This window comes from Wyeomyia smithii, chromosome 3 (genome assembly GCF_029784165.1).
Source record: "Wyeomyia smithii strain HCP4-BCI-WySm-NY-G18 chromosome 3, ASM2978416v1, whole genome shotgun sequence".
In the NCBI taxonomy this organism is placed as follows: Eukaryota; Metazoa; Arthropoda; class Insecta; order Diptera; family Culicidae; genus Wyeomyia; species Wyeomyia smithii.
In genome coordinates this window covers 50,882,971-50,903,403 of record NC_073696.1, presented here as the reverse complement: position 1 = coordinate 50,903,403, position 20,433 = coordinate 50,882,971, and the positions used below count along the sequence as shown (strand labels likewise).

Genomic DNA, 20,433 nt, shown 5'->3' with positions numbered 1-20,433 from the left:
CAACTCTACAAATTTATCGAGTGTTTTTTTTCGCTTTGATATAGCTGTTACAATCGTAGCCACGGGCAAGCACCGCAATACATTCTTCATTCAGATATGCAAATTCATGTATCACCTTCTAGCGCATGGTCGCACCCCTAGTCAACTGTAAAACCATGTGTTTCTGCGCATGCTCACAATTGCACGTCAATGTTTACATAACGAATTTGACAGTAGTGCCTCTCCAGTTACACGAAGTAAACGATACGTCAAACCAGGTGAAGATTGTTTACAACTCAATAGCATCCTCTCATCTCGAAAAACAACCTGCCGCCTGCCGGTGTACTTTCGCTTTCAGCTAGAGATCGCGGAAAATTGCGTGGCTCAAAGCGAAACATCGAAAATCAGATCCGCCGCATTACATCACGCGCTGAGACTCGAGAGATTAGTGTGCCACTGGAGCGTTCACAGCTGCAGTCTTCCTTGCAAGCGCTGAGTTGTTTCTACAAACATCAACCAGTTTCGCTTTTATGTATTTACCGATGCCGGTTTTTGTGCGTCGCGACGGTGGTAGTGCACGGTTACCCAAGGGGACAAACGATTCAGCTGCGAGGAAGCTGCGAGCTACCGGGCCTACTGAATAGGGTTACCAGTGGTCGAGTTGAGTTAAAGCCGGTGGTGTCGGTCGGTCGAGTCGAGCATCAACCAGCTGGCGTGAGTTAAGCTAGTTTCAGTACCGTGCCGTGCTCTGCCTCGCAAACATCGTATTTGATCGATGTGGTTTGTGTTAATTCGATCATATAACCGCGTGTTCCAAGTGCACGTTTCGACGTCGGTCGGTGGGGTTTGTTTTGGGGAGGTGACTCGCGACGGGGGTTGCAGTGAAATTGACAAGCGGCTGGCATTGACTAGGCTTGCGAGTGCGCGTGTATGTGAGAGAGTTCAGCTTCCAGTTTGTTGTGGCTGTTGTTCTAGTGCTTACCTTTGAAGTCGGTCGTGTCTTACCGAAAAGCTAAAATATGCTGCTCGCGTGGAGCTTCACAGGTCTTGCGTTTCTAGGCTGCTATGTCCTAGCCCTCTGGCTGTATGACAATCTTAAATCGGTTGTACAAATAGTGTTGGCCATACTGACTCCGTACTTCGTACCGGAGGAGAATAAAAGCCTAGCGGAACGCTTCGGCAAGTGGGCTGGTAAGTGATGCTGATCTTTCCTCAGTCGACCGAAACGATCGGCCTGTTTATTTCCTTGTTATTTTTAATGATATATATCGTGCTTGTTTTATTACCCGTTGTGGTTACCAAACGGATGATCACCGCAGTTGTTACCGGCTGCACCGATGGAATCGGTAAGGAGTATGCGTTCCAGCTGGCGGCACGCGGTCTCGATATTGTGCTGATCTCACGGACCAGCGAGAAGCTAGTTGCTGCCGCTGCCGAGATAGAACAGCGCTACCACGTAAAGACGAAGTGGATCGCCGCGGATTTCAGCCAGGGACAGCCAATCTACGATAAGATCAAGCGAGAGCTTGCTGGAATTCCGGTTGGGATATTAGGTGAGTGTTGTTTGAGTGCTGGCTGTTTTATCTATGCTCTTATCGGGTGCGGTTTGTGGATTGTGAATTGATTCGGTGCGCAAAGGTTAATGGCGCAAACTGATAGCGATACTCGCTTGAAGCGAAGTAAATAAAGTTGACTTTGCGACACAAATCGAAATGACTACTGAAAAGTGATAATCATAAACGCAAACTTAAAACCATTTTTTTGTTTTTTGGCCCTGTAGCGTATAGATCGACATAGGACCAGATAATGCTCGTAACGTTAGGTTGGAAGTCCAAACTGAAATTCGAACGAAACGGAACCATAAAAGTCCGCTTTTTGGTTCGTAATAAAATTGAAATAAACAATTAAGAAAATCCCGAATGAATTTTCAGTTTAGTGTCGTACATCATAGAGTTGGTATGGGAACTTGCTGTGAGATTTTTTTGAAAACTCGAAAAAATATATAGAAAAAAAATTTTTTTTTGCAAATCGTGATTTCAACAAACTCATAAATTGTTACATAAACTAGCGAACAAGAAAATGTCATATTTAGTAGATTTTCAATAGTTGTTTTCCTGTAATTTTTTTTTTAATTATTCAGAGGTAGCAGTTTTCCAAAATAATTTTTCTCAGAATTTTTTTTGACTAAATTTATATACTTATTTTAGTATATGTACAATTTACAGTTTACGAGCTGTGAATTTTTGAGCAGGTCACTTCTGTTTTTAGATTTCAGGACTGAATTTCGAATATGCTTTTTTTACCTTACTACCACTTGTTCATTTTTTTCGCAACAAAACTATTCTTGTGAAAATCTAAATTACAAAACAGAAAACTATTATCAGATATTCCAGAATCTAATTTACTCTCTATGCAGCAGAAAATTTCATTGGGAATATTTTCTTAGTTTTCGAACACAGAATGAATTTAAATTATGTGCATATTATATGACGCAACAATAACTTCCAAACACACATTTTGCTTTAAAAAGAACTGGACAGGTTGTGTTAGATCTGGATCTGCAAAATCTGCCATGTATCGGAAAGCGTCACAACCGGTTCTGTCAAATGTGTGCAGTCCAACGATTTATTATGGATTAGACTATATTTTTTAGCTTTGGCGAGAGATACAAATATTTGAATCAATTAACCTTTCATATTTTAAAGAATTTGCCCCTACTAATTTATTTGAGTGATGAAACACTATTGGAATTATTTTTTCATTCGAATAACTAAAACGATTGACTAGTTAAATGTTAAGGTTAGTTTTTAAAAAGTTTTTTTCACTGATTTATTTCAAGAAAAAAAAAACAAAAAAAAGAACGATAAATTCTTCTGTATCAATATTTTTCAGGTTGTGCTTCTCTTAAAAATTTTATGAAAACCATACCAGTGATCAAATTTGATCAGTTTGACCAGTGTCAATATTAATGGAGGTTTTTGGAAAGAACGATACCTGCTTTTCTATAGATGGTATTTTCGAATGTGTCTACAATGAATAATCTTCAATATTGCACTATCAACCGCTTTAAACCGGCGTTCTGGGTAGTGTCAGTAACCGATATTTATGAACAAATTTTGGAGTAATGTAAAAAACAATATCGCACGCTTAGCCTTGGGGCTAATAGCGGTCTCGATCAACTAGATTAGTTGAGAGAATTCGTTATCGATATTGTTTTTTGGCACATTTTGCATGTGTAGGATAAGTACAACGATACACCGTGCTCCAGTGCTGAGTCGAGAAAATTTACAGCTCGAAAAGATCCTCGACTCGATCGGGAATCGAACCCGATATCACAACCGTGTGGGAGAGCTAGCCGACCGACATCGCTAACCACAGAGCCACGGGGACCAAATAATGTATTACATTTAAATGAAGCTCTTTCGAACTATATGGAAAGCAGAATATTTGTGTATTTATACAGTGTCTACGACATAATACTGCTTTTCAAATTATGTTACCATATGAGAAAAGTTCCTGCGTATGAAATGATTTTAATTGTCATCGTTCAGTCATGAAAAGCATTCTAGCGATGAGCATAATAACCCAAATATTGTTCACTGTTACTCAACGATGAACAATGAGTGTTAGCAACGTCATATTCACCGATCATTTACCATCGACAAACGAGATTTTAATTTCCTTCAGATGTTGGTCGAATCTACGAAGGTTAGCTTCGACAAGCTGCCATCGTTTTGGAAATGTCAACACATGAACGCATGAACAACACATGAACATTTGTCATAGAAGCGATTATTCGACAGTACGAGTGGCCTTAACCGCTTCAAGTATAACTGAGTAATCGATTAAAATATCATAAAGCTATATGATTATTTTTCACTAGTCATAGATTGAGAGTAGATAAGATAAGGAAAATCAATCATAGTAATTCAATCTTTTTGTGAAACCTAATATTTATGTTTTGTCATGCTTACATGAACAGACTTCTGCAAAAAGTGTTATTAATTACATATTGCATAAAATAGGGAGAAACTTTTAGCAATGCGAAAGTACAAACGCTTTCATTTTGTAAATGATCACAAGCCATCAATGCCTCGGTGTCAAAACACAATGGAAGTTTACCACATCAGACACGATGCCAATCAGCCATACGTAACTGAATTGGCTTCATGCTTTAAAGTCAATGATTCATAAAGCTCCATAATATCATCTACCGTCATTTATTTGCGTTAACCACAAATTGGAAGTTTATGAATAATAAAAAACAGTATTTATCAGTTAATAATATTAATTTCTGGGTTTGAGATCTGACTTGTATTAAAAATTATTTATTTAGAGGGTGGCCATGTTTTTTTTTTTATCTTTTACATTAAGCTGCAAACACAGGTATCATTTAGCAACTTACTGATTGTTGACTGTCTTGTGTTCCTATATATTTTCCTTTTTCTCAACTTCTTAAATTGAAGGATTGTTTTAATAATCGTTTGGATAGAAGGGTCTTTATCCCTGAGTAATATCTGAAAAACTGATGACCAGCGTTGTGTCGTTTTGAAATAATCGGAACACTTGCTCCATTCTTTTTTGGTCTGCTTTACATGAAAACTACCATATATTTGCTGGAAACAGACTTATTTTCAAACATTTTAATGTAAAACATAAGCAATGTTTCGATTACCTGAGTATTTGAAACATTTTTAAAAATATGTCGTTAGCAGTAAATCTTGGTGCTGTTCCGAAAAAATAGTTTTTTTATGTTGACACCTGTTATCTGAATCAAAATAAAATAAAATCAATAACAATAACAACAAATTTCATTTCGGAACCACCCTGGTAAAAAATAAGTTAACCGCTTTAATAAAAAATCGAGCTCAAGGAAAAGCATTGAAATACTTTACATGTGGTTTGGAGCATGCTGTGAGTCCTTCTAAAAGCAAATTCTAATATATTTAATGTTAAGTACTTGGTTTTCTAGAAAACGTCCAAGTAGGCCCTACCAAACACCAAATCTCGACGTTTTTTGTATTTTAAGGTCATTTGACATCGAAAAAGTAATTGCGATTTTTCCAATTCTACATACTTAATTTTACCTGATCCGCTAGTATCCATGACACCTGGAAGTCGTTTTGTGACTCTCTGCTGAACATTATCTTTGCTGGTCGCTCCTCCGACATTCGTGTCACGTGGCCAGCTTTCTGAAAAGTATCGTATTTTATCAGTTTGACAATATCCTCTTGCTGATATACTTTGCGCTGCACTAGATTCCGGTTTAACGCCAAGTATTGAATGTCCTCGATTCTACGCTCGAAAACTAACATTCATGGCCGAGTACCACTGGTAGTATCAGCGTCCTGTAGAGCGCAAATTTCGTGCGGGCGTGCATGCTGCGTGATCTTAGCAGGCCGCCTAAACCATAAAAACTTCTGTTTGCGGCTGTTTATCGTCTCTATTTCGCGGTTAACATTTTTGTTACGCATCACCAGAATACCAATGTACAATTCATTGACTCCTTCAAAGATACCCTGTTCTATCACAATCTAAGCACCAAGAATCGATGAACTTCCACGCTTCTTTTAACTACCATGTCCGTTAGCTTTCCAAAATTGACTGATCCAAAGTTGATCCCTGCATCCCTACTTATCTTCCCTTTCGCCGTTCATCATCACTTTGTTTCCAACGCGTGGTCACCAGGGTCTCATTGGTTATCAGGTTCCCTGCCCTGTCGTGACAGGGATCGGTCCGGTTTCTCCCGTTCACCACTTTCTAAAAGTTTTTCGTGTCACGCCAGCAGAAGTATACCTTTTTTTCTCCGCAAGGTATTGTTCGCAGTATACGAGTTTCACGCGTTGGTGGAGTCTCTTTTCGATTGCTGTGTCACACGATTTGCTGCCACCATACCTTGATATTCCGAATCAAACCACGTTTTTCGTGTGGTTCCTGTGGTCGGGCGTAAAACCTCTTGTGCTGTATTGCAGACCGTATCGCGAATGTGCCTCCTTTTCTTGACTCCTTCCCTCAAGTTTTGTACAGCTCTAGTGTGTTAGGAACGTTCATGTCGAAATAATAAATACACTTGCAGTGTTGGATAATTTTCCATATTTACGCACTGATTTTAGTTGTTGTATGATGTTATGTTACGTCATTACGATCTGCAGATATTCTTTTTTTTCTGTGAAAAAAATGAATACACTATTAAAATATATATACAAAACAATCCAAATAAGCTTTATTTCCCTTTTCGTTACAACACTCATTTTCCGTATCTTGTGGCTTGTCCTTTGTTTTGTAAAACCATATTCAATCTTCGTGGTATGTTTACCACCAGGTTTTCACGGATAGAAGCTGGACTAGTATTTCACACTGCCTGTACGACGTTCCATAAGTCTGTTTCATTCTTTGGATGATGCTTTGCAACCGAGACTTTCACGCATTATTAAATAATCATTCGGTAAAATCACTATGAATCATTATAAACACTTTTTAAGTATCATGAACGACGTAACATATGTGAAGGCCGACTTCAAACAGATCCCCGGCAACCTGTTTTTCACGGCCAAGGATAAGTTCAGCGTTCCCGAGCATGTCCGCACTCAGAAGATGTCCAATGTTGCGAAGAAATTCCTGGTTTGGCAAGCCATCTGCACGTGCGGGAAGCGGAGTTCACCTTTCGTGACCCAGGACACGATGAACGGACAGGTGTACATGAAAGAGTGCCTCCAGAAGCGGCTGCTTCCTCTCCTGAAGGCCCACAACGTCCCAACAATCTTCTGGCCGGATTTGGCCTCATGCCACTACTCCAAGGACGTGCTGAAGTGGTATGCGGACAATAAGGTCAATTTCGTGCCAAAAATGTTCAACCCTCCCAACACTCCGGAGCTCCGCCCCATCGAAAAGTACTGGGCGATTATGAAACAGCACCTTCTTAAACAAGCTAAGATAGTGAAGACAGTCGAGGAACTGAAGAAAGTATGGGTTTACATTCAAAAAACGGTTGATTCACAGGTTGTGCACAATCTTAGGACCGGGGTTAAGGCCAAAGTGCGGGCATTTGCGTATGGACTGTAAATAAAATACGAATAAAATGGCAAAATGAAGTTTAATAGTTATTTTTCAATCCCTGACAATTTGATGGCAATCGGATGAAAACTCGAATTTCGCGAATCAATTATGTGTGTGGCAATTTCATCGTGGACACCCTTTACCAAGAATTTGGAAATAAATAAAAAATACGATTTTTCAATACCATCTTGCATTCATGGCTCATCTAAATCTGATACCAGTTTAGGAGTTGACCCTTACATTTAAGAGCAATAACCATGTAGTATACTAAAGTCGCTTTTAACGCGGGAGATACGTGCCGCGTTAAAAAAACAGCGTAAAAAACCGCATAAATTCCGGAATCCGCGTAAAAAAACCGCGTAACTTCCGGAATCCGCGTCAAAAAAACCGCGTAAATTCCGGAATCCGCGTAAAAAAACCGCGTAACTTCCGGGAACCGCGTAGAAAAGCCGCGTAAAAAAACCAAAACACCAAACCAAACAAAACGCAAAAAAGTGACCTTGGTGTATTTGAAAGTCGTTCTCGCGAAAGGATCTACCACTCGGAACTCACATTCATCCACTATCGGCCACACATTTCGCAATTCCCTGGTTTGAGTGGAGTTCTGATCTTCCGTGGCCCGGCAATAAAAAATGTATAGCTTCTTCTACTGTCCTCTAACTTAAGCAGGTATTAGACGACGCAAATATTTGCTATTTTTGGTACGATTTTTATTTGCACAAAATAAAATATGTATTGAAAAATAGCAAATATTTGCTTCGTCTTATACCTGCTTTATTGTGCTTCCACTGCGTTTCACATTTTTGTGCTTGGTTGTTTGTAGGGCAAACAATCTTCGATCCGCCAGAGGGAGTGTCCAGTTAAACTGGTTGATTTCTAAGCGCCTTTGTGGCAATTTCCGGCAACAATTTAGGTTATATTCCGCACCTGGGACCGTATCAAAGCTGCTTCTTTTGATCGGTTCGGAAGCAGATTTTCTACCAAGCACTCACTTTCTTCCCAATCATAATACTCGTGAAGCAAATCTAAAGCACTTTGCTCCTCTTTTCTATCACACCAGTCACAAATTGTTACTCACAACAAAACACGTGTTTTGATTATGTCCTTGCTAATGATTTCGGACCAGTAAGCATGGCAAACTAGACTGTTCAGGCCAGGCCTTAGACGGGTTTGTATGTGACATTTTTGGCTCCGTTTCCATTCCGAACCCACGGTGGTTTCATAAACAAAACAATGATATCGCACGCTAGCATGGAGGGCTAATAGCGGTCTCGATCAACTAGATTAGTTGAGAGAATTCGTTATCGATATTATTTTTCGCACATTTTGCATGTTGTAAGATAAGTACAACGATACACCGTACCCCAGTGCTGGGTTGAGCAAATTTCCAGCTCGAAAAGATCCTCGACCTGATCGGGAATCGAACCCGATATCACAACCGTGTAGGAGAGTTAGCCGACCGACATCACTAACCACAGAACCACGGCAACCATAATGTCAGATGTTAGTTTTGGGTTATGAAAAGATGGCGTCTTTTAAGAGGTCTAGTTCAGGCACACCAACTTTTCGTGCTAAAGCGTTGAAATCATTTCGCTATTTTGTAGGAAAAGTAACGTTAGTCTTTAAACTCAATGCATTTACAAAAATGAACGTGTTAAGGCAATGGGATGAATTCAAATCCAATTCTATCAGCAAACAATTTAGAATAAATCGTTTTTGGAGCGATACTAGCAAAGCAAAGCAAAGCCTTGGTGCTACATTCCGTATCGGAACTCGACCTTCTGTTTATTATACACAGACTTCGCAGCCAACCGTTGAGTGTATAACTGTATTTCGTAGATCAGCCGTTCGCTCTGGATCAGACACTGTTATACGCCGCCCAGTATGTGAAAACAAACGCGCTCTAACCGGATTAGGACCGGATTTTAAAGTTACTCGTATTTTTGTTAACAGACACGTATTCGTGCATTCTGTTATCGGGTATATTTCCGCCTGGAATACTGTTGGCCAGTGTCCCATGAGAGAAAAATTATTAATTCCTGGTCCTGTGAATCCCGCACCCGCGGAACCATTCATTTTAGAACCGTATGTGTAGAAGCAAAGTGAACCGTCCCGGATTGTGGGTCCACTTTGTTGCCAACTTTCTCGTTCTATCTCTAATATTCTGTAGGGAGACTCTTTACATTACATTTTAATTCGCTCAGAATGTTGTAGTTGTTCGATAATCACCCTAACAATCCAAGTTATCTGCCCTTCGATACTAAAATTTTGCATATGTTAAATCCCAAATATTTTTCCAGAGTTGTTTCCAATACCTATATTCAGTTATTTAAATAAATCTGAAAAAATAAACAACGCATTTTGTTGTCCCCAGCGGTGCAGCGTATTTTGCGGCACCCGAAAAATCATATTGAATTCTGATATTTGCTGCTACATGAAACAAGAAGAAAAAGAAGACAATTAAAACGGCAATTCGATTGTGTTCCACGTCCCATTTTGCGTCAACAGCGGCAATGTAGGTTTCACTTGGCTTGACTGCAAAAAAAATGAATTTCGAGTTTTTCTGCACTGATAGAAGACGAGTAACCAGCGCTCTGTTCACACATTGCTCGATGCAGTACTGTTGCCTGTGCCATCATATTCTACTTCAAGACATCAGTTTTATTAACATTAACATACATATTAACAGCAGAACGTAATACTGTCTGATAGTGGAAGTGGTTACGAAAAAGCTTCACCTTCAAGACATCAAAATAGTCTAGGCTCATGGAAGCTAACATTAGTTGACCTATTGGAACGGGGAGATTGTGTCAAATTTTTTTTTTGCCACTGCTCTACAGGATATCTCAGCAGGCAGTTGGTGTCTATTCATGAAGTCTGTGCCAGACGTGCTCGCATGTGATTGGTACATTATTGGTGAAAATTCGACATTGAAACTTTTATGAAAATTTTCACTGTTTAACAATGAAGTGATAATGAAAATTGAAGAATCACAAAACTGTCCATCATTTTATCAGTCCAAGACATATTGACTATTGTGATCCATCATGTGGTTACATCAGTATAACCGTTTGAAATCTTTCATTCCGACGTTACATCTTGGTTTTAGCTTTCGCGGAATGTATCTCGATATGGTGCGGTTAGACGTAGTCCTACGTCAAAAAAATCTAACTTTGAACTACTTTAACAATCTTTCTATTTTCTATATTTAATGAGTGGCAAATATTCGCTCACATCAGTCACATTAAGAGATCCATCAACAATTACCCACAGAAAAATTGTGAGGTGGATTATCGCAAAGTTTCAATTAAGACTTTCTTGAATTTTCTATTACTTCGAGCGTATATTTATGTATACCTATTTAATAAAATAGACTCCTTGAGAAACTCGTTCGCAACCATAAAATTTAAGCTTTAAAAATAAAAACATCTATCAATCTTACAACACAGTGTTAACAAAATTATTATCTAGTTAATGGCAGCTCAAAATAAAATTGAATTGATCAAATTAGTGAGATAAAAACGTTTCACAGCAAAAACCATTAAATGAATAGGTACCGTAATTCAATTTTCATGTTTATCATTTTAATGACCTAGAGAAACGGTTCATAAAACTCGAACGAAGTCGGTGGACCCGTATCAACTTGAAGCAGTTTTGCAATATATAGTCACCTGTATTTTTAATCGGTCTTTCTTTCTTCCTTTTTTTCCGTTTCATATACCCTGATTATCGTGTTCAACCGCATTTCCCCACGAAACAGTTAACAATGCCGGAATGAATGTGGATTTCCCGGATGATCTGGACAAAGTTCCGGAGGACAAACTGTGGGGCATAATCAACGTCAATATCGCGGCCGCAACAATGCTCACAAGGATAGTGCTGCCGGAGATGAAGCAACGCCGTCAGGGTGCCATCGTGAATATATCCTCCGGTAGTGAGCTGCAACCGTTGCCTTATATGACGGTCTACGCGGCTTCGAAGGTCAGTTACCATCAATGTTGCGCAAGCAACACAGAACGAACGACTGCATCACATTCTATTCTAGAATTTATTTCATTAGCCAAATTATCTCGCAAACGTTTCATTAGTACACCGATAAATTCCCCTTTATATGCTGTGCGAAGATCCTCATCGGACACTTCAGGGTTATCCAGCGAATATTGAATGTTGCACCTTTCGAGACTTTAATTACAATCATCTTCGTCGTTTGCCAGCAAACTTGTAGTACCCACTCCGTTGCATGCATAAAATACCGCTAATAATATGCGCAAACCAGTTTTCAATGTTAATAAGCCTTTTAAAACTGCAACCAACATACGCTGTTTTGTTTTTCCTCTTTCATGTCGCTCCGCAACAGGCCTACATGCACAACTTCACCCTAGCGATGCAGTACGAGCTGGAACCGTTTGGCATAACGTGTCAACTGGTCAGCCCACTGTTTGTGACCACCAAGGTGAGTACGACGAGAACCCGTTCGAAGCCTCTCCGGTTGTTCGGGGTCAATCCTTACAATCGGCAGGCATGTTTCGACTGGATACCGTATAAAAAATTGATTCGTCACACACCTCCTTCTCGTGAAAAAATAAAAACGTTTAACTGTTGAAAGCGATAGTGATCTCTAGAATGCAGAGTGCAGTTGCATGTTTGCGAATGAGTAACCAAGGTTAGTGTTTATGGTAGGGTGTCCACGTGGGGGTTGAAATCATTTTGAAGTATGTTTTAAACAAGTTGTACGAGTTGATACTTCATTTTTCCATCCTCATCACTTTAGGATATTTTAATATTGAGCTATAAATGTACATCTTATAAATGTCATTTTTTTGTAAATTTTGAAACGGGTCTTTGTGAGATGAACCTTATGGTATTTAGCATTGTTCGAGGGGGAGTGGGGGGGGCAAAATCGTTAAAAATCGGTCCACGTGGTATGTGGATGGCCCCTGAACGCTTTTTGCGAAGTTCAATCAACCTTCAGAAACACGGGCTGTAAGAGTACTGACTAGTTGCACTGCGGGCCAAACATTTATCAATATGATGCCTGAAAATCATAGCTGTGAGCGCCGTAATTTTCTGAATTAATCGATAGAGTGGCAATATCGGAAAAGCGAATGAGCTCAATGAATTTCTAATTTATTTTTCTACTGAAACAAATTTATTAGCTTTCATAACCTTAGCTTCATTCATTCCCATTTTATTCGTACGATTTTTTTTCGAAGATTCATAAATAAATACAAAAAATGGTTGCTTGACGCGTGGCAAAAAAGATATGATTACGCTCATGAAACAGATTTTTTTCGACGTTCACTGGAAACTGGTCACCCTACTCTCTGTCTTATTATAGCTTGCGCAAAAATGTCAAACTAAAGAGACAGCTCACGCAGCATGCAGGATTCCCTTGAAGCAGGCCAGTAGGCTAAAAAGGTTCCAATTATAACTCAATGCAGCTTACCGGAGCGGAGCCGAATGCTAATCAATGCCACAACTGTGTGCGTGTGTGCATGTGCATGTGCAGTTCAGTCACCGATGTGCACTTTGCACTGACTGACCGGCCGGTAGACATAAAATGCTGCACGCTTTGGTAACCGACCGGCCGGTTAGGGTAGGTTTTGCGTGACTTGCCGGTATGCTTATACCCGCGATCAAAAGACATCTGATGACATCCAATATAGCGACAAGAAAACCGAAGGTACTATGTACTTAAAAGCTTCGCTGACATTTAAAATTATTACCTTTGTTTATCACCATTTGAACAAAACAATCTCTGAGCAGTAACTTTCAGCTGTTTCTGACCATTATTGCAATGGATGGAGTTAACGGCTTTTAAACGATTTACCGCCGTTTTCATGAACTGACCCCTAAGGTCAAGTTGGTTTGTTGTTCTTTCTCAAGGTTAATTATTTTAATTACCCGAGAAGGTTAAAACCACTTGTGATGGACTTGAAAAGATCCTAAAACAATTATATCTTAATGCAAGACTTCGTCATGCGAAGGACTGTGTCGTGGGGAAGTGAGCTTATTTTTTAATAACCTAAACTAAAAAACATTTTTTTTGCAGATGAACAGCTACTCCGACACCATAATGGCCGGCGGAGTTTTTATCCCGAACGCGAAATCATTCGCGAAGTACGCCGTTTTCACGCTGGGTAAGACCAAACAAACTACCGGTTACTGGTCCCACGGTATCCAGTACGGCTTTATGCGGCTAGCTCCCGAATGGCTTGGGACTATGATTGGCGGCATCATGAACGACCGCTTCCGGCAGGAGTACTTCCAGCAGCAACAGCAATCCGAGGCCAAAGTTAAGTGAGAGCCACGCTGCAAGCTCGGGAATTTCTAATTGCATTTTCATAAAGTTACGCGTAGTTACCGACGGCTTGTATTTGTATTTTTTGTGAAAATTAGCATAAGACTGATTGCCTGAACAAATTCAATTGGTATTAGTTACCAGTTCCGCTAGTATAACATTCCAAAATGAGAGCCATCTTTGTGTCAATAGAGAAACCCTTTCTACCTATCCCGCACTGCTGCGCAGTGTTCAGTTATGACGGTTGTTATGGTTTCACAATGAAACGCAAACAAACTGGTTTGTTGTTTTCAATCCGATAATCAGGCCTTCCGAGAAAAAAATGAAACTCTTCAATCTACATCGGAAATCGGTTTACATCCTGTACCGAAGTAATCTTTGTTCATTTTCTACCTTTGTAATCACGTCGCTTGTTCTGCTAGCGCTAGCTCTTCCGTACTACGTCATACTGATAGTGAACCCCGGGGGTCTCTGGGACGACTACCGGCTAGTGTACGAGCAACCGGCAGTGAAGTTCACCTATCGCTATCTGTTTCTAGCGGAAATCGATCAACCGGAGATTGGCAATGAAGTTATCGCATGCAGTTCGTTCAATGCATTCAACACGCTAACCGCCGAACGGCAGCAGGAATGCACCACGCTAAAGGTAGGCATTTGCGAAGGATGAGTTCAAAGTAAAAAAAAGATGATTCATTCAGCGGTTTAATTTACCGGACACGTGCTTGAATGATTTGCAGGTGGCAACCGGTGATAGAAACGAGGATGGAAAAATTGACAGCCTTAGCGTGTCGGTCAGCTTCAACTTACCGGACGAGTCGACAGGACTGGTGTTTTATTCGTTTTACTTCTTTCTAGAGGCTGAAATAATGGTAAACAAATTCTTTATATTGACGAAGATATATTAACTTCATTGAATCTTTCAGAATAATTGTTATTTTCTCATACCCGCATTTATTTCTCTAAACAAAATAACTCCTCCGAAGCGGTCTTTCAATTCCGGAACTATAACGCATCGGGGTCACCTCCAGTCCGGTCAGTCGGCTTCCCTGCAGTGTCCCTTCTTCATGCGTAACATCAAAACGCATTTCAATCACAACTATCTGCCTAATGAAAACTTCACCCGGTTGGAAGAGTTTCTACCGGACTCGATTCAGGCCCGCATTGAGGCATCAAATGCGGCATATTTTAATTTCAACCCACAACGAATCGACTGGGAACAGGATGGATCCGGTGAGGTAACAATCCGCGTAAAGTTGCTAATCGGAGGAGAAGATAGCCGCCAAACAGCGCTTCTGTACAGGGCTTCCATCTGGCAAAAAGTTCTGCAGCTCTGGATTCAATACTTTTCGGTTCTGATTGTTTTTCTGTGGATTGCGGATCTGGTGAAGGATCGGTTATTCGAAAGTTTTACCATTCGAGCGATGGAAATAGTACCGTGGAAGGTGAAAAATGACTAGTAGTGCAATCAACGCTATGTTATATGTAACGATTAAAATTGAAATTTGATTCAATAAAGGGTAAGTCATTTTTCTAATTTTCCATGTGGTAAAGGGTTCGTACTTAGAGAGAAAATTCTGAAAAAAAGTTAGTTTCTATTATAGTGACTTATCAAATCAATCAAATTCGATCGCAAACCAATCGAATTTATCTCAATGATATGTTTTTGAATCAAATACAATAATATAAATGAATTTAGAATTGATGGAAATCGCTTGTTGCACGACAAAAGAAAAATGGTTTCAAATTAGACTCCAAAAATTAATCAAACTTGATTATCCAGAATTCAATTACCCGGAAAAATGATTTACCGGAGATATTTTTTCTCTCTTATTCAGGGATATTTCTGCCCCGTGCTTTTTCTAGGACGTGATTTTTAAGCGAAATAGAGAGGCTCGATTATTTTATCTCAATTTATAATTATTATTGCAATCCTAAATCAGGCTTTTAATCACTGGAAAAAGATAATTGAAGGTCAAAGGAAAGGAAAAAGAAAATGGTTTTGTATTAAACACAAAATCGCCAGAAACAACATCTAAAGATAACAAATGAAAAAAAAAGTTTGGCTTGGATTTGTTCAAAAATTTGTTGAAAATGATTCCTAATAGAATGAAAATGAAAAGCAAAAATAAATCAAACTTGATTATCCGGAATTCAATTACCCGGAAAAATGATTTACCGGAGATATTTTTTCCATTTATTTCAGGGTTATTTCTGCCCCGTGCTTTTTCTAGGACTTGATTTTTAAGCGAAAGAGAGAGGCTCGATTATTTTATCTCAATTTATAATTATTATTGCAATCCTAAATCAGGCTTTTAATCACTGGAAAGAGATAATTGAAGGTCAAAGGAAAGGAAAAAGAAAATGGTTTTGAATTAAACACAAAATCGCCAGAAACAACATCTAAAGATAACAAATGAAAAAAAAAGGTTGGCTTGGTTTTGTTCAAAAATTTGTTGAAAATGATTCCTAATAGAATGAAAATGAAAAGCAAAAATAAATCAAACTTGATTATCCGGAATTCAATTACCCGGAAAAATGGTTTACCGAAGATATTTTTTCCTTCTTATTCAGGGTTATTTCTGCCCCCTGCTTTTTCTAGGACTTGATTTTTAAGCGAAAGAGAGAGGCTCGATTATTTTATCTCAATTTATAATTATTATTGCAATCCTAAATCAGGCTTTTAATCACTGGAAAAAGATAATTGAAGGTCAAAGGAAAGGAAAAAGAAAATGGTTTTGAATTAAACACAGAATCGCCAGAAACAACATTTAAAGATAACAAATGAAAAAAAAAGTTTGGCTTGGATTTGATCCAAAATTTGTTGAAAATGATTCCTAATAGAATGAAAATGAAAATGATTCCTAATTGAAAAAATAAATAAAATAAAAAATAATAAAAAATGAAAACAAATTCGCCCAAAATCATCATCTTGAGATAAGGCGTCGTACACAAATTACGTAACGCTAAAAATCTAGATTTAAGACACCTCAAACCCCCCCCCCCCTATGTAATGATAAGTAACGTTCGATATGACTCCACCCGTCAAATTACGCAACGCTGAACAACCTGACCCCCCTCAAAATTTTCAATTTCGAGCCAACATCGTAGTTACGTAACTATCCCTACTACCCCCTATGTAACAATAAGTAACGCAGGCTCAACAACACTCCCGTAAGTACTACGGAATTGTAAGCAATTGGATTCGTATCAAGCAACCGTTTGTTGAATCCATTTAGTGTTACTCAAATTGCACCACGAGGAGGCGGACTTTTGTGCAACCCTTGACAAAAATTTTGAAAGAAAAGAATATAAACTTTAAAAATATGATGAACTCTGAATCGTCGAAACAGACTTCTGAAGGGCGAAAACGCCGCAAGAGAAAACTAATTGAATTCGCTAATGATCCTCGATTAAGACTTGTATTACTGCAAAAAAAAAACTTAGAAATTTCCTTAAAAATGATGATGAATTCTACTCAGAACCGTTCATGTTCATAATTCGAAGCTGCTGATTTAAACAATAAAAAAACTTTAAAGTAAATAAACACACACAGAAAATAATAATTTTAGAAACGTGGAAAAATTACATGGTTTTAAATTATTGAATATAGATGAAAAAACATGTTTCAAACTAATCTCAGAATCACCGGAAAAAAAATTTTGAAGCCAGAACAAAAAGAAAAATTACTTGGTTCATGACTAAAACTCCAATGATATTTTTTCCCCATAGCACTAGGGCTTCTTTCCTCAAGCCAAACAATAATCACGTTGTCAAGATGAATGGGGTTATTTTAAGTTGGTCTGACAAGGTGAAGCACTTGGGACTAATTTACGATAAAAAACTTATTTTCAAAGAGCACATTGAGAGTATACAAGCCAAGTGCATCAAATATACGAGATGTTTATATCCTCTCATTAACAGGAATTCTAAACTTTGTTTAAAGAACAAACTTTTGATTTACAAACAAATTTTTAGATCAGCAGTGCTTTATGCTGTACCGATCTGGTCAAGTTGCTGTTGAACAAGGAAGAAAACGCTCCAAAGAATTTAGAATAAAATTCTGGAAATGATTTTAAAGCGACCTTCTTGGTTTGGTACACTCGAATTACATAGACTTACTGGTGTTGAACCATTAGAAGCTATGTCAAATAAAATTATTAACAATTATCGACAAAAATAGTTGCAATCCTCAATTGCTACGATAATCTCTCTTTATAGCCAAGAAGTTAGCAAATAAGTTAGTTGTAAGTTTACTTCCCCTTTTCTGACAGGTAGGTTTAAATCTCTACAAATGATAAGTCCTAATTGCGAAAGCAAATAAATCCTAACAATTAAAATTACAAATTACTAACAGTGTTGAGAAGTCACCATTTATGATTGGACACACATACTCACTATTTACTGATATTTATCATAAATACTTAAGCTACTAACAAATCCCACCTTTAAAAAAACTTGGTTCATAACGACCGAAAAACGCTTCTAAGAATAATCAAACGCGAAAAGGAAAACAAACTTGGAATTCATTTAGAGGCACCAAAAGCACGCTTGGAAAGGCCCGAAAATAAGAAAAATTCGACATGAAACTCAGGTGAGAATCGACTAAAAAAACCTCTCTAAGCAGAAAAAACGGAATAAAATTATTGTTGTTGTCGCTTTTGTGCATCAAATGCGAGTTTGTATGATAGATATGAGTGCGGATATTGGAAACGAAACATTACGAAACATTATCTCCCAACTTGAACTCGCAAATCCGCAATCCCGGAGATTGCGGGTTCAAGTCCCGTCGGGATGCGTTATATTTTTCAAAATCTGTATCATATTTCCAGTTCGCTTATTTTTCACTTTCCCTACTGCACACATTGTCTGCTTAATGAACTTTAACTTATCACTTGGAGAGTAATTAAAAACTATTTTCCTTCGTGTAACAAATCTATTACTTTACAATTAATAAAATTCTTCTCCTGTTGAGTAACAACCCTTACTGTCATATAATTTGCACATGTTGCAAGATCACGAGTATCTAATAATAACCGTTACAATTACTTGCAAATAGAGCGGGGGCCTAGTGTGGTTGGTAACGTCTCCGCCAACCACGCTCGACGCCTGGGTTCGAATCCCACCGCCAACATAGGTGTCGATGGTTGTGAGGTGGCGTGATCCACTCACAACCAACCTAACTGGTCTAGATTCAATCCTAGCCGACACCGGGAGATTTTCTGAGGCGAAAAATCTCTGGGATCACGCCTTCCATCGCATGAGGAAGTAAAGCCGTTGGCGCCGGTCCGTTAATAATAAACGGGTCGTGAGTTAGGGTCCTGGGTGTGGAGTCGTCTTCCTGGGCGTCGGTGATTGGCCACAACAGTGGCGGAACTAGACCGACGGAAAATAAGCGAGAATAAAAAAAAAATAAAAAATTACTTGCAAAACTTTTACTCACTACTTGAAAAGGTAAATTAAAAATCATCCTCATCTCCAGTCGATTTACAACACACACTGTCGTGACCTAAATGAGTTAGATCGCTGCATCAATACAAACACAGCAGATGATGTCTCGCTTACACATGCAACGCGACTCTTGCTAGTATGTTCCCTTGCAAAAATGCATACAAGCACGTAACTTTATTACTTTTTGGATATTGGCATCTTAGCAGTAGGAACAACTTGGGGTACTGGGGGTAAGCCCGCCCCCCTAAGGAAAATGATTCTTTAGTATGACTTGATGGCAAATATTGTTATATTTCTTTCACAGAATCATTGCCCAGATTGTTTTTAACAAGATATGAAGACTGTCAGTACTTTCAAACTGTTATTTTACAAGAAATAGTGAAATTTTGAAACTAAGAGGAAAACGAAGTTTAGCAACCAGTGCGGGTAAAACCACCACCTAAGTTTGTTCATGAATTTACTCGAATTAACTGAACCAATTTGAATTCGGAAACCGTCAAATGAGAGATCTTAGATTCGTACGTTACTGTTGAATTTGGTTGTTGTCGGTTAGCTGGTTCTGGAAGGATTGCCGAAACAAGTTCCGGTGAACATTATGTATAAACAATCAAAAAAATAGAAGCGGTTAGTTTTGTGACTTGATTCAGTACATTCAGTACATTACATAACCATTGGATTCATTTATAAATCACAACAGAGCTTGAGTGCATGGTTCTAAATCGATTTAATTATTTATTTAGCAGCGAGACATCGGTAATAGATGAAAAATATGTGTCAGTAACATCCAACTAACCTCAAGCCACAGACTAACAGACGTAACACTGGAACTTTGCTCCATCTGCATGTAGAGAAAATAGCTCTCTCTACGCGTCTTATTTTTAAAACCGTCTGATGGCGGATATCGTTGCTGAGTTACGCATATTAGATTTCAATAGGCCCAGTATCAAAATGATTGATTATGTTACAAAAACAACGCGTTAGATTTGTATCTTGCTCTTAGCGATAATTTATAACAATAACAAAAAAAAAACACACACACAAAATTCTGAGTGAAAATGCGACATATTTAATCATCAATAACTTTTTGTTTTTCATTCACCATCATCAAATTTTGACAGATAGTAATAAATATTGTCGTCTTCAATGTGTAAAAAATTAGGTTTTTAAAAAAGGTACTCGGGAAGCAAGCCAATAGCGAAGAAAATGTATGAAAAAGATTGACCTTGGAACTTTTCACCTTTTTTCACCATTAAGCAGTAAAGCAACAGTGTTAAACAATTGTTACACATTTTATCTATCCACCGACATATAAATGACTAAGATGCATTAAGTCGTTCGCTTGCTATAATCGTTCGAAATCTGACGCAACATTTGCCAGTTTCATTTTCAATTTCATAAAATGTAATCTAGTATAGAAAACAAAGACGCAGTCCTACGTCAAAACGTGTTTTGAAGTAGAATACTTCTCTCAGGAAGTTCGGCTACATAGGGATGTGAAATGAAAATCTAAAACCGAAAAAAGTGAAAAATATGTCCAATTTCAAATGCTAATAAATCGGTTAGTATCCGATGGTTCTCTTTCGTTCTTGCAGCAATAGATTGGAAAATCTTCTAAGATTCTTCCCAAAAGAAGATAATTGTAATTTTAT

The 20,433-nt window shown here is 38.4% G+C and overlaps 2 protein-coding genes across 3 annotated transcripts; both read left to right on the top strand.

Annotated features, from left to right (window-relative positions):
* The first annotated feature begins 214 nt into the window (after nt 1-214).
* Nucleotides 215-13,504, top strand: LOC129731326 (inactive hydroxysteroid dehydrogenase-like protein 1). The gene is made up of 5 exons (XM_055691223.1): nt 215-1,170; nt 1,299-1,532; nt 10,796-11,016; nt 11,393-11,488; nt 13,088-13,504. The coding sequence occupies exons 1-5, from the start codon at nt 999-1,001 to the stop codon at nt 13,337-13,339; spliced, it is 975 nt and encodes a 324-aa protein (XP_055547198.1). The 5' UTR covers nt 215-998; the 3' UTR covers nt 13,340-13,504.
* A 97-nt stretch (nt 13,505-13,601) lies between these two features.
* Nucleotides 13,602-14,870, top strand: LOC129731325 (transmembrane protein 231). Of its 2 annotated transcripts, XM_055691222.1 has the most exons (4): nt 13,602-13,707; nt 13,876-13,982; nt 14,074-14,205; nt 14,260-14,870. In XM_055691222.1, the coding sequence occupies exons 1-4, from the start codon at nt 13,659-13,661 to the stop codon at nt 14,791-14,793; spliced, it is 822 nt and encodes a 273-aa protein (XP_055547197.1). In that variant the 5' UTR covers nt 13,602-13,658; the 3' UTR covers nt 14,794-14,870. The 2 variants fall into 2 exon arrangements, with proteins under 2 accessions (XP_055547197.1, XP_055547196.1); XM_055691221.1 differs by having other exon boundaries at nt 13,648-13,982.
* The last annotated feature ends 5,563 nt before the right edge of the window (nt 14,871-20,433 follow it).